At 53.1% G+C, this 17,568-nt stretch overlaps 1 protein-coding gene across 1 annotated transcript in view; it reads right to left on the bottom strand.

Moving 5' to 3' along the window:
- GLI2 (GLI family zinc finger 2) overlaps nucleotides 1–17,568 on the bottom strand; it is a 181,119-nt gene that overhangs the window by 47,039 nt on the left and 116,512 nt on the right. Inside the window, 1 exon segment of the mRNA XM_024759165.1 lies at nucleotides 14,418–14,523. Coding sequence (XP_024614933.1) covers nucleotides 14,418–14,523 — 106 coding nt within the window.

The following is a 17,568-nucleotide window of genomic DNA, read 5'->3' as shown; positions in this document are numbered from 1 at the left end:
CGCCCAGATTACACAGTCACCAGCCTCCCTTAGCTTAGCTTAGCACGCCCTGCACACACCCCAACACACCCACCCTGCCCACCCTGGGGACCGCGTGTGCTCGCACCATGCACCGGTCCTGCCTTTGGGCTGAGATGTACCACCCACCAGGATCCCAGGGCCATGGGTGGGGTCGGCGGGCTCAGTGTGGGGAGGCCAGGACCCTCTGCTGTTGCCAAGCCGCTCAGGGCCAAGCATGCACTTTCACAGACACACCGGGCAGGTGGCCTTGGGCCCACTGATGTGCCAGAAAGCAAATGAATTCCCCAAAGCTGGCCTTGCTGCTCTTCCCCAAACTGGGGCTCCTCAGCACCTGGGAGGCAGGGCGGGCATGTGTCTGCTTTCACAGGCACCCTTGCATAGCAAGGCTGCTGCCCTTGGCCTACGAGCAGATAGGAACAGAGCTCCATCGCGCCCCGCTGGGTGGAGTTCAATCTCCTCTCCAAGGCTTTTTTAAAAAATAAACTTATTTATTTATTTCTAGCTGCGTTGGGGCTTTGTTGCGCGCGGGCTTTCTCTAGCTGTGGCAAGCGGAGGCTACTCTTCATTGCGGTGTGCGGGCTTCTCGTTGCAGTGGCTTCTCTTGTTGTGGAGCACGGGCTCTAGGTGCGTGGGATTCAGTAGTTGTGGCACGCTGGCTCAGTAGTTGTGGCTCGCGGGCTCTAGACCACAGGCTCAATAGTTGTGGCACACGAGCTTAGTTGCTCTGCAGCATGTGGAATCTTCCTGAACCAGGGCTCGAACCCGTGTGCCCTGCATTGGCAGGCGGATTCCTAACCACTGCGCTACCAGGGAATCCCCTCTTCAAGGCTTTTGTTTGTTGGTTTTGTTGTTTCTTGCTTGTCTCCTTTTTTTTTTTTGTATATGAAACTGTACCTTGGCAAGGTTGCTTACCACCTTTTTCACACATTAATTTTAAAAGTTCCAGAAATCAAGTCCTTTTCAAAATATACTAAGGGGGTTTGCAACTGTAAAGAGAGGTGCAGTGAATTCTCTTGGTAATCACTGGAGAATTGCCTCTCCCCAAATCAGAGACCAACCTGCACATTCTGGTGCATCTGGGCTGCACCCTGTCCACGTGGTGAGGCTCTGAAAACCAGCAAAAAGGACACCTGTCAACAGGAGCTGGACCAAAGCAGCCGGCCATTCACTGATTTTGCTCCTGTGGTCACGCATCATTCCCTCTGCCAGCCTCAGAGTATGGGCCTCTGATGATGCTGGGTGGGGAGCTGGAGGTCGGAGGAAGACTCGGCCAGGACCCCGCTCCCAGGAAGTGGGGCAGGTGGCTGCCAACCTGACTGACATGTGCTGAACCAGGGGTGTCTGGTCAACCCTGACATTCCCCTGCCTTTGAAGCCCCCCTCCCACGCACAGATCTCAGCAAAGGGCATGAGTGTCCATGAGGCCGTGGTGATGACAAGATGTTCGGAAAAAGACACCCCCACAAAATCACAAACGCTGGACTATGTATAAGACCCAAGACATGGAAGCAACCTAAATGTCCATCGACGGATGAATGGATAAAGAAGATGTGTCACATATATACAACAGAATACTACTCAGCCATAAAAAAGAATGAAATAAGGCCATTTGCAGGAACATGATGGACCTAGAAATGATCATGCTAAGTGAAGTAAGTCAGACAGGGAAAGACAAGTACCATATGATATGCTTATATGTGTAATCTAAAAAAATGAACTTACCTACAAAACAGAAACAGACTCATAGACACAGAAAACAAACTTATGGTTAGCAAAGAGGAAAGGTGGGGGAGGGATAAATTAGGAATTCGGGATTAACAGATACACACTGATATACATAAAATAGATGAACAACAAGGTCCTACTGCATACACAGGGAACTATATTCAACATCTTGTAATAACCTATAATGGAAAATAATCTGAAAAAGACATATATGTAACCGAATCACTTTGCTGTACACATGAAACTAACACAATACTGTAAATCAACTATACTTCAATAAAACAAAATCACCATGCTGGGACCTCTGGGATCAGGGAGGGAGCATGGACACTGACTGCAGCCTACAAACAGTATACAAGGTGCTGGAGCAGAGAGAGGGGTGGGAAGGAAAGGATTCATTCACTCTGCTGGGGCAATCTGAGAAGGCTTCCTGCAGGAGGTGGCATCTGAGCTGGGCCTCGACTCTTACAGAGGAATGGAAAGGAGGCAGTGAGTGGTGCAGGCCTGGTGTTTTGAGACAGGAGAATAGCTGAAAAAAGGGTGGGTCAAATCGGGGAATAGGTAGCAGAGTCCTAGGGCTGAAGGTCAGACCAGACAGCTGGGTGGGGGGAGAGCACGTGGGGAAAACCATGAAGCAAATGTTGGTAACCTGAGCCGGGTTTTAACAGGAACTTCCCGTCACCCAGACACTTCATCATGGGAGCAAAGAGACTGTGCACAGACTGGGAGAGGATATTTGCACCAGAGATAACCAACCACAAAATGAGTAGCCTTAATATATAAAAAGCTTAGTCAAATCAATAGGAAAAAGACAACTCCATAGAAAAATGGGCAAAATAGCTGAACAGGCATTTCACAAGCAGGAAACATTATTGGCCAAGAAACATATGAAAGGATGTAGTCAGCATCATTAGTGATATGGGAAATAAAAGAATCGAATCACAGGAGATGCCATTTAAGCAAAAATTAAAATGTGGATGACATCACCCTGATAACAAGGGTGCCGAGCAGGCTGAGCCCTCAAACACTGCTGGTGGGAGTGGCTCGGCAAAAAATCTGGCAACATCGAGGAGGGTTAAAACGTGACTCCCCCATGACTCAGCAATTTCATTCTCAAACACACATTTATTCTAAGGAATGGGTGGTACGTGAGTCCCGGAGGATGGTGCTAGAGCTTTCACCGCAATGATGTTCAAAATAGCAAAAGCACAGACGCATCCCAGGTGCCTGTCAGTCCAGACTGCTTCAGAGCAGTGAGGATTAATGAATTAAGAGCCCCACGCACCAATGGGATGATTCCCTGGAACATTCCATGACCTGTGAAAACCAGGTTCCCCAAGAATCCATCTGCAATGATTCTATTTATATAGAATTGCTCTATTTATATAAAGCACACAGAGCAAACCCAAACAATGTATTATTACAAGAGCTAGACATCAGGTACAACTGTTACAGATGCAGGAGGTGATAACTCCAAGTCCCAGAAGGTGGTGGAGGGGGAGCCCCGGGGCAGGACCCTGGAGGGCCACATGGGGCCTCAAAGGTGCTGGCACATCCCCCGTTCCCAGGCAGAGCAGGGGACAATGGTCATTAATACTCTTTACATCGTAACCATGCATTTACTATCCTTTTGTACGTCTTCGGTGTAATAAGATCAGATTTTTAAAAAGGATGGCTGGGTAGAAGCTGGCCTCTGGTTAGAAGCTGGCCGAGCGGACGGGGGTTCTGGGGTGGGGAGTGGAGAGACCGCAGGGCTGTTGTGGAGAACCTGTGTGGGCTGCTAGAAGGGTTTGAGGGTCCAGTGGTTGTCTCCAGGGTCACCCAGTGGGCTCATCTTGGCCGCTCCAACTCTCTGCTGCCAGGTTCCCTCCCAGCCAGCCCCAGCCCCAGCCCCTAACCCTAACCCCAACCCCTAACCCTAACCCTAACCCTAACCCAACCCTGCTTTGCGACCGACACACATCTGTATACACATGCAATCCTTCCGACCCTCCACTCACCCCGTTCCCATCCCAGACATGCACGTTCCGCCAGACCTAGCTGAGCACCAGCTCTCAGTTGTCACTCCCCGAGCAGGGCAGACCCATAATAAAGAAATCACTGTGTCCAGCTGATGAAGAGCAGATTTCTTACTAAGTAAACACTGATGTTTTGGTAGGGAAATTAGGTTATAAAATTGCACCTACAAAGGAGGCCATACAGATGGACTTGGTTAAGCTCTAGCCACACAGGCAACGGGGGTTAATTCAGTCACCCACCCTTTATCACACTTTCTTCTTCTCGGAGCACAAGGATGGGAATGTGGTCAGTGTTTTCAAACATACAAACCCAAAAAAGGAGAAAAAACAAGAGTAAGTTATCAAGGAGCCTTTTCTCCTAGCAAAGGGATGACTTGTGCAGAGCTGGGGGGTGGAGGGGAGGTGGTGGGCTCCAACCACCTGTCTGGGGAGCCGTGCCGATTAGCCATCCCCCGTCCAGGTACCTGAGGTGTGAGCTAGCCTCCGGGTATGTGGGTCCTGCATCTGTAAGAGGAGCCACCCTTGGCTGAGCACAGCTGAGAAGAATCTTCCAGAAAGTCACGGCTTTATGGGGACGGTCCCATCACAGGGCAAAATGCAGGGCGCTGGAGGGGGAGCCACGGATGGGAGTGAGACACTTGGTCTTGGGGTTGGGGGAGGGGCTTTGTTAGGCTTCCCTAGGGGTCTGAGCTTAAGCAAGGAGAACAGGCCTGGCCGGAGGGTGGGCTACACGCAGGGAAACTCCTCCACGGTGAGAATTCTTCCACTCTGGCCTGGCCAGCCAACGTGGTGTGAGGAATTTCCTTTCCCGGATGCCTGTCAAAATGAGATGGATAATCCCAAAGAGTTTAGATAAGACATCTCGTCTTCTTAGAGGGGGGTGGGCTATCAATTTCTACCCAGCTTTGGTGTCCATTAGTGTGTACTTTGAAAAGTGTCCGGGAGTCGAGGCCCCTCACTGGAACAAGGGCAACTCTGGGGCTAACAGTGGGATGGGCAGAGGCAGGCCTCTGTGCCTTCCTGCTGACACATGCTTTCCGCTCCTGGTTTCCTGGTGCTCTGGGTTCCTCCGACCCCTCCTCTCCCACCTGCACACCACTCTGTAACCGCTCGATTTCCCCCACTCCCCCTCCCAGGCCACGAGCTGTCTGTGAGGACCCAGACTACACCTCCTTGGACCATATCCCCGGTGCAAGGCTGGCACATCACAGGCACTGGGTGAGTGTCGTGAAATGAACAAGTGCTAAGAACTTCCCCACTGAGTGAAGCAACAAGTAAACACTACTTTGCTTGTGTGGGACAGGTCAAGTTCACATTTCAGAAATACATCTCCTGGAAGGGGAAAATGAAGGAAGGAGCTCACATGGTACCAGACATATTTCTTCCCCGTGGGCCCTAGGGCACATAATTGGTGTAGCAATGCTGGCTGCATTGATGGAGGCTTGGAGAATGGCTGCAACAGGACTCAGGGGCAGGGCACTGCTCACGAATTCTCTCAACCAGTGCGGACCAAGGCTGGCAGGAGTGACCCCAAGTGACAGCACTTGGGACACAGATAAATCCAGCAAGAATGAATTAGGCTCAATAAACGGATGCATTCTGGGCACCGGCAGCAGCTTGCACCCAGAGTGAATGACATGGACTCGGAGAGTGGGAAAAGACCCCCCCCGCTCAACGGCCAGTCTGTCCACCAACACCTGAAATTTTACTGTTAGTGATTAATTCCTTTGGATTGATTACAGCAAAGATAACACAGTGTAGCCCTAAGACCTACAATGAGATGCCTCTTCCTCTCCAAGGATAATCACAGCATAGAGAAGAGCTCAGGCTTGAGGGTCAGATCTCACTTTCTGGCTGAGTGATCTTGGCAAGCCCTTAAATTCTGGAAAGCTCCAATTTTCTGCTCTATGAATGGGGAAGAATATCACCCACCTTACAGGGCATTGAGAGGACTGGATCTAATATCTGCCCAGCACCCAGCAGAGTACCTGGAATGAAATGTGGTTTTCTTTCTGGTGTCAAAAGGAGAGTGGAAAGAACAAGCCATTGTCCAGCAATCACTGGGCACCAGGACCTGTCTTCTGTGCTTTATACTCACTCACTCACCTAATTCTCACAAGCACCCCATGTGGGCTACTGTTTTGTCTCCATTTTAGAGATGGGGAAACTGAGGCTCTGGAGGTTAACAGCTAGCCCAAGGATGTCAAGGGTATATAGATGGCATAGGACTTGAACCTTGGCCCCACCCTGTTCTCCTACATACTGGGGGTGTGGGATGGGAACTGTCCAAGATGACCGGGGCCCAGCGGGTCCGGAGGGGAACCAGAAAGATCACCTCTCAACCCTGCAGGACCTTTCCACCGGGCAGTGCCTCCCCACGCCTGCCCTGTGCACCCTCCCCTGCTGTAGGCCCACCTCATTTCTGCACATCAAGATTTGCTTCACTCCCGGGCCCCTCCTGCCCTCGGCTGACCACACAGGCGCTCTGCAAAGTCCAGAGTCAGGCAGCAACCCTTCTGCGAGGGCCGCCGTTCAGCAAAGATCAAAGAGTGGGCCACCTTATCAGACACGCTCCTCATTAAACTTTTACGGGTGGATTCCATTATAAATGAGCTGTCCGACCCACGCCGCTGAGCACGATCCTGGAGCTGGGGATCTGAAGCTCTCAGAGGAGAGAGGCTTCTGCAGAGTGGTCGGGGCGGAGAAGAGCCCTCTAGGGTCAAGCTACCCGGGTTCAAGTCCCCGCTGTGCTACTTACTAGCAGAATGTCCCTGGAGACAGCGGTCACCCTCACCGTGCCTCAGTTTCCCCACATATCCAGCGGGAGTGACATGCTGCCTTTCTATGTGGTGTTGATGAGGGTCAGGTGACATAATCCAGAGGGCTGGACACAGGCTGCTGTGGCTGCATCTCAGTTAGTCTGAGCCCAGCATCCTGCCGCCCAGAGACAGGAAGGGACGTGCCTGGAGGTCTCTCTGAGGGCCACGCCCATCACCGGGAGCCAAGGCTCCACATCTATCTGTCACTCGGCCCTCAGACAGCCGAGCGAGGAGGGCGAGCTGCCCTACAAACTGCATAGTCCTGGGCTTTTCTGGGCTCCGTATCCACCTGCCGAGCAGTTCCTCTGAAGATGCGGTCGGCCACGTGGCTTTTAAGGAGCGCTCCCTGGAGACGGAGAGGCAGTGTGGGCCGAGGCAGGGGAGGACAAGGCCCCTGGTGGGCGACCGGGAGCCCCCCCAGCATCTTGGCCCGGGATCCAGGCGGACAAACATGCCCTTTGGAAGTTTCCTCCTTTCTTACATCTGTCGCTTGACAAAAGCACGCACATTTGCAGAGGGCAGAGAACGGTCTTCTGGAAACACAAACAAAGCCAGTCCTCTCTGAACCGTGAACCTGGCGTGTTGGGCCAAGAATCAAGAAGAAAATCTTCATGTATCTTTCTGCTCCCCTCGGTGGCTGGCTGAGGACAGAGTTGTCAGGGGCCCAGGACAATGCAGGTGAGTCACAAGCCGAGCCGACTGCGTGTTTATTACTCTCACGACGAGCCTGTGCCGTTCTGATGGAACACTGACCTTGGCAAAAGCCATCTTCAAATCCCCTCAGACCTGACCGTTCATGAGCTCAGCCAGCAATAGCCAAGAAACTACCTTCTTGAGGGAAGTGGGGAGGACCATCCCCACTGATATGCAGTCGCCAGGACGAGGTAGGGTCCGGCCATCCTGAACAGCTCTGATGGGGGTGGGGTGGGGGACAATGTACACGCGTGACGGAGTGGCCAGAAGATGGTGGGAAGCGGAGGCCTTCACACCCACCAGCTGGCACTCCTTAAAGTACCTGGGACTTTATTATTTTTATTTTTTTACCTGGGACTTTAAAGTACGTGTGGACTTTTCAAGAACTGATGGCTAAGTCCCGGAGCCATCTGTCCCTAGCAAGAGCCCTGCCCCCTTCCTTCTCCATGCAGGGTGGCCTTGGCTGTGACGGCTGGAGCACTGCTCGCCAATTACAGCTCAGGATCGGGTGATGTTCAGGTCCAGAATCCAGGCAGGTGCTGGGGGTCATGTATGTCAGAGGTCAGGTATGGAGACCGGCAAGTGGAGAGCGGTGGGGGACTGTCCTCCCTACGGTTCAGATGCTGTGGCCATCCCCTTCCCCCCCCACCACCCCCCTCCAGCGTGCACACCTCCTTCCGCAGACTGAGAGTATGAAGAGATTTAGGTCAACTCGTGGGCATCTGTGAGTGGGTGATGAGGCGGAGCCAGGGGATGTTTAACACCCATACTGCAGAGTTGTTATCATGGAGAGAATGGGCCTAAAAGCCTGCGAGCTCTGACCCTGGACAACCAAAACACAGCTCTGGGCCCGCTTTCTTGGGTATAAAATAAGCAGGGTGGCCCCTAACTCTGGCCTGTGGGTGTCTATAAACAGGCATATTCCCAGGCCTCGCCTTAGTCTGAAAGAGCCAGAACTTCTGGGGTCGGGGCCTGGGAATGTGCATCTTTCAGACAAACCCTAGTTCAGATTTTCAGCCAGGTTTGAGAACTGCTCCACGAGCTGGTGTCTCTAACCCTTCTGGGCTGCGAGCAGTTGGAACTGGTCCTCTCTGAAGCCCCAGGGCAGGGCTCGGATGGGAAGGACCTCACAAGCAGGGTGAGGGGTTGAGATCTACCCAGTCTCCTGCACCAGGAACACAAGCTTCTACCCTCCCTGCAAACACGTGAGTTGGTCCTGGCCCAAGGCAGCCCTGACTCCCGCACACACCGAGGAGGTAGGGGGGGCTCCAGCTGAGGGCCGTACCGTGCCCCGCCTCAGCCTTGGTCCCCACGTTACCCGCTGAGCCTGTTTCCAAGGGGCAGGGGTAGGAGGGGATCCAAAGAGCTGTTCCCTGCTAGCGGTTACCAGGTGATGGAGAGACTGCAGGACATTCTCCCCTGCCCTTGAGAACGGACTCTCGGAGACTCAGGAGCACGTCCCCACGGGGGGTCAGGGTCACAGGAAAACCACACCTGACCAGCAAGAACATCCCCCAACCATCTGTCTCCCCATCACCTGTGATTTATGCAGGTGACAGGTGCCGCTCCACGAGTCCAGTGTCATTTACCCTTCTGGAACCATCTGAGCATTAATAAGCCATGCAAGGCCGGTGGTGGGTTTGCACCTCCAGGAAGGTAGCTCTGGAGAGGGCTGGGGGGTGGGTGTCTAATAGGGAGCCGTCCAGATGGGAGGTACGGGGTGGGTTTCCACACCCTGGACCCACCGCCTGCTCCGCCCCCGTGTAGCTGCCTGTCAGCCGGTGTGCGGGCAGCCCTGGCCCGGCTCCTCCTCTGTCCCAACCACAGCGACAGCTGCAGCCGGTGTCCTTCCCACGCCCCTCCTTCAACAGCTCCTATGGTTACTCTGAAAATGAACCGGTCCACTGCCCCTCTGCTCCTGGTTGCCAAAAGGGTAAAGTCCAAATTCCTCAACTGGGGGGGAAAGAGACCCCTCCTCCCGCCATCCCCATTCTCCACCTTCCCGCAGCACGGCCCCCAGACAGCATCCTCTTCCAAGGTCACGCCACGGCCTGCTTCTGCCACAACGAACCTCCTTCTCTAATAACGACAGTAATCACAATCCTCTTTAACATCTACTGCATGTTTCCAAACTGCTCTAAATGTGCTCTTCCTATTACCCCATTTAATTTTCCAAATAACTCAGTAGATGGGGTAGGTACTATTATCATAAGCTTTTACAGATGAGAAAAGAGGTTCATCCATTCAGGCTGGTCAGGTAGTCACATCCCAAGGCTGCTGCGTCCAGCGCTGGGGTTCGAGCCCAGGTGCCCGGGCAGGGCCGGGGGCGGAGCGCTCCGCCCGGAGCCACGCCCACCGCGGCCAGGCGAGCCAATGGGCAGTGGTCCCGGGCGCCAAGCAGCCGCAGAGGCTCTGGAGGCTCTGGCGACAGGACGGGAGACGACACCGCACGTCATTTGCTGCGCAACGTCTGCGTGATTAGACGCGTTTGGCGCCAGCGAGGAGGAGTGGCTACAGCAGGGGCTTGAGGACTCGGGCGCTGCGCCAGGCTCCGACCACACTGACCACCGAAGCCACAGCCAGGGGGCCCGTTTTCCTCCCAGGCTTTATCCTGTTTCCCACCTGGGGCACCCACCTGGGGGGATGAAGGGGTGGGCTTTCCAGGGCCCGAGGTTAGCCCTGAACACGTGCTGTGTCCCTCCTGTGGCCTGGGCAGGAGCCAACGTAGAGTTGCTGGGAGCGCATCCCAGCCAGAGGCGGGCTTTGGGGGCTGGGGGGCTGGGGTGCTGGGCCCCTCAACACTGGAGCGGAAGCAGGCAGGCCTACCGTGCAAGGGTGACCTGGGAGGGTCAGTGCACCCCTCTGGGCCTCAGCCTCTGCATCGGTAAGATGCATACTACAGCCCCATTTCACGGGGCCGTCAGGAGGGGCACCTAATAGCACACAACCAGGCTGCAGTGCAGAGCCTGGCCCCTGCAGGCCCTGCACAAATGATTGACACCTTTTATTGTCTTCTGCTGGGTGATGCCAGACTTGGCACTGGGGCTTGGTGATCACAAATGAGCCGAATAATGACATGCAGAGATGTCAGTGTTCTAATCCGGGAACCTCTGAATGCCACCTTCTATGGGAAAACGGACTTTGTAGATGGAATTGAGTTAATGATTGTGAGACAAGAAGGTGGTCCTGGATTTCAGGGCCCTAGAAGCAATCACTGCCATCCTTATAAGAGAGCCAGAGGGAGGAAACTCCTGCAGATGAGGAAGAAGTAGATGTAAGAAAGAAGCAGGAGGCAAAAAGGCGGTGTGGTGAGGGGCAGGGATCACAGGCAGCCTCCAGAAGCTGCAAAAGGCAAGGAAATGGATTCTCTCCAGGAGCCAGAAGCTTCCAGGAGGAAACCAGCCCTACCAACACCTTGATTTTAGGCCCAGAAGACTGACTTCTGACTTCTGTCCCCCACAGCTCTCTGAGGGTACATCTGCATCGTTTTAAGCCACCAAGTTGGAGACAGGCAGTTACAGCAGCAGGAGACAGCCCTACAAGTAAAGAGCCATCCAGGCCAGTGAGTGACAAGACCATTTCCACAGGCCTGCTGGCTGAGCCAGCCCACCCCTGCTGCCTGCCACCTCCACTTCCTGCTTCTCTGGGTGCCCCACCCATTCTCTGTCCTTCACTGGCCAGGAGGGAAGCAGGCCCTGGGATGGGACATGGCCTGTGTCCAGTCCTGACCTGGGGAATGGCAGAGCCTGGAGAAAACTTCGGGGCGGGGGGGCCACCTCCCAGCCACAGCTGTCTACTAGCTCAGGGAGTGACAGTACTGAGGGCCCCTGATTCAGTGCCAAGGTCCTGCTTGCAGCCGGAGCATCTCGAGCCTGTAATGTGTGTGTGATGTGTGTAATGTGTGTAATGTGTGAGGACTTCCCTGGTGGCGCAGTGGTTGAGAATCCGCCTGCCGATGCAGGGTACACGGGTTCAATCCCTGGTCCGGAAGATCCCACATGCCGTGGAGCAACTAAGCCCGTGCGCCACAACTACTGAGCCTGGGCTCTAGAGCCCACGGGCCACAACTACTGAAGCCTGCACGCCTAGAGCCCGTGCTCTGCAACGAGAGAAGCCACCACAATGAGCAGCCCGTGCACCGCATCGAAGAGTAGCCCCTGCACCGCAACGAAGAGTAGCCCCTGCTCGCCACAACTAGAGAAAGCCCGCGTGCAACAACGAAGACCCAACGCAGCCAAAAATAAATAAATAAATATATTAAAAACAAAACAAAACAAAAAAAACCCCCAAACAAACGGTGGGCCTATCCTAGAGTCTCTGACTCAGCAAGTCTGGGCTGCAGCCTGAGACTCTGCATTGCTAGCAGGCTCCCAGGGGAGGCGGCTGGTCCAGAGGTTTGGGGGCAGTGCCCTAACAAAGGGCTAGATGAGCTTTCGTGAAGGAATCGTCTGGACCCATGCAGGGGACCTGTGGTCATACATGTGCTCCCAAGAGCGAGGCCAGCATGTGGCCGAGGGCCCGGGCTCAGGAGGCAGTAATTAGATTCCAAACTCTCTCACTCCCTCAGTGGGGGCCCTAAGGATGAATTATTTAACCTCTCTGTGTTGCCTCAGTTCCTTCATCTGTAACATGGGGCTGACGTGACATGCATATCTTTTAGGGTTGAGAGGATTAAGCAAGATGAACACAGGAAGTGTTTACAGCAGAGCCTGTCCACAAGGTCAGAGTTATGTCGAGAAACGGCAGTCGTCAATGGTGACGTCTTCTTACATCTCTGTCGTTGCCCCTAGGTATGTGGGGACGTGGGAGCCAGGATGCTCCCCTGCAGTGATGCACACCTGCCTGCACGCTCCTCCAGGGAGCTCTCAGCAGTGTGCATGTCTCTGACCAGCACAGGGCCCCTCGTGAGGAGCACTTCGCTGCAGGCCTGCCGTGCTCAGGATCTGTGCCATGGAACCAGCCAAACAGTTCTCAAGCAGAAAATCAGCCACTCCAACCCCTTCCTGGAAAGGAACTCAGCTCCCTTGATACTCATAGGATTCTCAGATGCTACCAACTGAGCAATTTTGGGGTGACCTACCAGCTCTTAAGAGTATGCAACTTCCAGAAGCTGCCTGAGCTGTGGTCTCAGCCACCTGCAGCTGGAGAAGTGTGGGAGGTGGGCAGAGGGCGGAAACGGCCCTACCACCCACCAGGGGGACACAGGCCTATCAGCCGCAGGTCCTAGTCAAGTGAGAACCAGCTACATGCACCAAAATAAAACGCAAAGATCCCAACATGCCACAGGGGACAACTTGAGGGGACTCCCAATGCACAAATCTGGGGCGGTTTGAACAACACAATAAATAGTGACAGCAATAGAGTGTAACTCACAGAAGAAGACAAATATCCACCCATTGAATGGACACAGATAAATGATCAAATAAATAGAGAAATGGGGGAGAAGGGACAGCTCCTCCTTACAGTAGAATTCCAATTAATAAATGTGGAAGGAATCACGGAAATAGAAAATCATCATTTGGCAAATACTAGACGTTACCGTTTTTGGCAAGAATCAACAACAGATGTTCAAGTGAGTAGGTGAAAATATGATGAGAAATAGGAATTTACATATTACCCAAGTATTGTCCCACAAGGGACTTGTAATTACAAAGGGATGAACTTTAAAGTGGAGAAACCCAGCGGACGTCACCGTAAGCAAACGATCAAAGTTAGCCATCTCCAGGGATGAGAAGTATGGTCGTCATAGGCCCCGACAGGATGCACTAGGAGGGCACAGCACCACTTCTATGGGGGTATCCCCCCAGGGCATCATCTGAATTTATCAGGAGGCAACACCAGGCAAACCCAAACCGAGGACATCTTATACAGTAACTGGCCTTTCCTCTTCAAGTCTCAACATTTGAGGAACTGGGTGAGGGTATACGGGAAGTCTTTGCACTATTTTTGCAAATTTTTCATGTCTGAGATTATTGCAACATACAAGACCTCTTGAAAAAGCACACAGAAGTCCCAGATTTGCCTTGTCTGGGGTGAGCAGCGGGTGCCCCCAAATAGGAGTCACCTGCCCCCCTCTCAGGCACAGGGCTTTGAGTATAGTGGGGTCTCAGTGAGTTTTGACTGACTTTACTCCAGCGGGAGCTGGGAGAGGGAGTGGGGGTCTGTCTTCAATGGGTGGAATGCATGGAGGGTGTCGACGGCTCTCAGAGCAAAGCTCAGAGCCCGCTGGACAGAGTGTGAAGACACCTCATTCCAATGCTACAGTGTGGTAGGAATCCAGGGAAGGACCCCCACTCAGGGTGGGCTCCCAAGAGGAGGTGGCCCCTGAGCTGAGGCTTCGGGACTCTGGAGGAGGTGGTCAGGAGGAGGGGCCGTTCCAGGCAGGTGGGGCAGTAGGGGCTGAGACCCAGGTACAGGTGGGCTAGAACCATAACAGCAGCTTGGTATGGACAGGTCGGGTGTCTGGGTCAAGAGGCGGGTGTGGGGCGCAGTGGAGATACAGGGGGTGGGGTGAAGGATTCAGCCTCTCTCCTGGAAGCAAAATGGATGAGGCAGCAAGGGGTCAAGTCTTGGAGTCATAAAGACCAAGAAAAGTGACGTCAGCTACGGGCTCCGAGACCCTGGGTGGGAGTGGAGAGGGGCAGGAGCAGGTCTAGAGAGAGACACACAGGGGACACATGCCTTCACTGGGGGGGGTCTTAGAGCAGGGAGTAGGAAAGGCCCCAGAGAATAACCTTGAGCTTGTCCTTATCAGTAGGGTTATCCTGTAATTCACTGTCCAAACTGGGATACTTGAGAGCATGAAAGGGGGGCGGGGCACTATGAATGATTATGTTGGGACAACGTCGATCCAAAGTCACGGTACTTATATGGGGACTTTGGTCTGCAGGGCGTCCTCACTGCCCGGATGGGGGAAGAGCCTCAGGGCGCTTGTGGACACACCAGGACCCCCTGCATCCTTGGAAGCCGTGATGTGGCAGATGGGTGTGCTTCCTTCTCAGGTAACCAGAGGGGAGCTGGGGTTCACACCCCACAGTCCCCCTTCACACCGGGTCAGCGCATGCCAGGGTGACAGAGGTGGACGACGCTGATCAGGAGCTCGGACCAGAGGGACGGAGCCTGGGGCGGCGGGCGGAACTTACCCGTGCACACCGTGCACAGAGTGAGGCTCGTAATGGTACCTTCCCTCCTGGTGTCGCATGTCAATCGGGAAGGGGGCGTGGAACGGTGGCAGGAGATGAGTCGGCACTGCGGAGGGGAGAGAGAAACAGGACTTCAAAAACTTTTCCCCTCCCTCGAAAAGCACTTTTCAAAGGGCTTTAAAGCTCAATGAATTTCAGAGCAACAGCGCTCAGGACAGGGGGGCTCCGGGGTGCCTGGCTATCACACACCCACAAAGGGGGATGAATAAATAATCAAAGTCAGCCCGGGAACCCTACATCCTTCACATAAAAGACCCCCAACTGCGCTCTTGACAAAGACAAGCAGCTAAGCGCTCTTTGAACTCGGGGAGATGACAGACTTGGCCACAAATCAGGGCTGACAGAGCCGACAGGCTTCTGCCCGTCCTGGCCTTGGCCGGGTGTGGCGCCCGCAGCCCCGGGGCACGGCCTCCGGACGCTGCGGCCCCCCACGCTGGAGACACTGACCTAGAACTGTCTGTGGAGGCAGGGCCAGCTCCCGGCTGCGGCCAGCCTCAGTCAGGCCAAGTGCCACAGAGCCCCGTCCTGTGGGCAGCCCACAGTGGACACTTCTGTGGGTCTGTGAATGCTCCAGCTCTCAATATGCATTACGGACCCCAAGTGCGCTGGCCCCCGGGATGCCAATGCCGACACATGAGACCTGGTTGCCAGAGTGCGTCAGCCTCCTGTCTGCACTTGGCCTGTGCAGATCATGATACTTGGAATTAGCTCTTTGCTAATTAAAAAAAAAAAAAAAAAAATTCCTGGGTACCCTGGAGGCAAGCAAAATTATAGGCCTTAGGAAAACAAGGCTCTTTAAAAAGTAGTTACACGGGGAAAAGGGCTAAGATTTCTCAGTCAGCTCTTGCTCAGGCTGAGGACCACAGGCCAGTGAGGCTGGCTGTTGAGTCTGAATTACTCAAGAGGTTAAAGAAATCCGGTGGGTTCGTTTTCCACACGTACAGGTCAGCTGACTGCCAGGCCTATGGTGGTAAACGCACACAGATGATGTTGCCGACTGTGTCTGTGCAAGCAGATCCTGGTATTGTAAGCGCTACAAATTCCTTTTTGATTGTGGTAAAATACATATAACATAAAATTTACCATTTTAAACCATGGTTAAGTGTACAATTGAGTGTGCTACCACCATGCATCCCCAGAACTCTTTCCATCGTCCCCAACTGAAACTGTCCCCATTAAACACCAACTCCCTCTCCCCCTCCCCTGGCCCCTGGCGACCACCACTCTCCTTTCTGTCTCTATGGATTTGACTCCTCTGGGGACCTAGTATGAGTGGAATCACACAGTATCTGTTGTCTTGTGGCTGGCTGATTTCACTTAACGTCCCCAGGGTTCATCCACTGTGGCATGTGTTGAATTTCCTTTTTTTCTTTAATATATTTTTATTGAACTACAGTTGATTTACAATTGTGTTAGTTTCTGCTGTACGGCAAAGTGATTCAGTTATACATATATATATATTCTTTTTTCTATTCTTTCCCATTACAGTTTATCACAGGGTATTGAATATAGTTCCCTGTGCTCTGCAGTAGGACCTTGTTGGTTATCCACCTATAGGTAACAATTTTTATCTACTAACCCCAAACCCCCAATACATCCCTGCCCCACACCCCACCCCCTTGGCAACCACCAGTCTGTTCTCTATGTCTGTGAGTCTGTTTCACAGATAAGTTCATTTATATCGTATTTTAGATTCCACATATGTGATACCATGTGGTATTTGTCTTTCTCTGTCTGACTTACTTCACTTTGTATGATAATCTCTAGGTCCATCCATAACGCTGCAAAGGGCATTATTTCATTCTGTTTTATGGCTGAGTAGTAGAATTTCCTTTTTTAAGGCTGAATAATATTCATTGTATAGATATACCACATTTGGGTTATCCATTCACCTGCCAATGGACACTTGGGTTCATCACTTATGAATTTTTAACAAGAGGAAACCTTCCTCCTGATGTTTAACCTTAATTTTTACATATTCAATTTTATCTTCCTAATTCCACAATCCTGACACCCTCCACAGCGACTGGGAATAAAGAAAGCAAATCCTCTCACTCTGATTAAATCAATTTGCCAAACCCAGACTCCACAAATCTTGGGCTCCGAGGAGACCTGACACTGGCGCGTTGCCCCATCCGTGCAGTCGGGCGCTCCCTTCCGGGGCTGGTGATTGTGGGAATGACCACCTCTTCTCCCCTTAGGCCCGTGTGCTCTGAGGAGGTGAGGCTGGGCGTGCAGCTGTGACTCTGAAAACGGTGACAGGAGGACTGGCCACCCTCTGGGAGTCAAAGCTGCTGCGCACCAGCTGCCTGGCTTCAGGCAAACTCCGTTACCTCTGCATCTCCCTGTGTCCATCCAGAAACAAGTAACACCAACTACTCTTAGGGTTGCCCTGAAGATAAAACGTTCCTGCCGAGAGGTGCTGTGCACATAAGAAGCACTCCGTACGTGTTACTGCTGCTGATGACAATTATTACTAATGTTTGGAGCCCCGCAGTCCATAATCCATTTACAGGCTGTGGGGCAGGGGACAAGTCACTCTCTGCTCCCTGCAGACCCTGGGGAGGGCGGAGGGCCTGCTCGCCTGCTTACAGCCTGGGAGACAAACTGGACTTCCCCAAATCCCCAGGGGAGTCAGCAGGGAAGCAGTACTCACCTCCCCAGACCTGCAGGAAAGAGCCTTTATGGTTTTTTTTGTTTCTTTTTTTTTTTTTTTAATGCAGCCAGGCAGACCAGATTACAGTATTGTTAACAAAATAAACATGGTTTGCTTTTGTCTATTTCTGTTTCCCTGCATATCCAAAAGCCACCTGAGGCAGCCAGGGTAGGTGTTACTGTGCCCATTTCACAGATGAGGAAATGGAGGCCAAGGGTGATTTCAGCCCAAAGTCATAAGCTGAAAGACAACAGAGCCAGGAGGGGAATCCAAGGCCCTGGACGGCTGGGCACGGGCTTTTCCCTCTATACCACCCCAACAAACGCTCCGAGGCTCCCTGAGTGCAAGGGTGATCCCGGGGTCTTTCTGTCCCGACCTTGCTTACGTGTGACATTTAACAAGCGCTCACACGGCACTGGGCCCTGCTCTCAGGGC

Source organism: Neophocaena asiaeorientalis, unplaced genomic scaffold, assembly GCF_003031525.2.
Source record: "Neophocaena asiaeorientalis asiaeorientalis breed wild unplaced genomic scaffold, Neophocaena_asiaeorientalis_V1.1 scaffold593, whole genome shotgun sequence".
NCBI classification, from domain to species: domain Eukaryota; kingdom Metazoa; phylum Chordata; class Mammalia; order Artiodactyla; family Phocoenidae; genus Neophocaena; species Neophocaena asiaeorientalis.
Note: the sequence above shows the minus strand (reverse complement) of the source record. Positions and strands in the feature narration are given on the sequence as shown.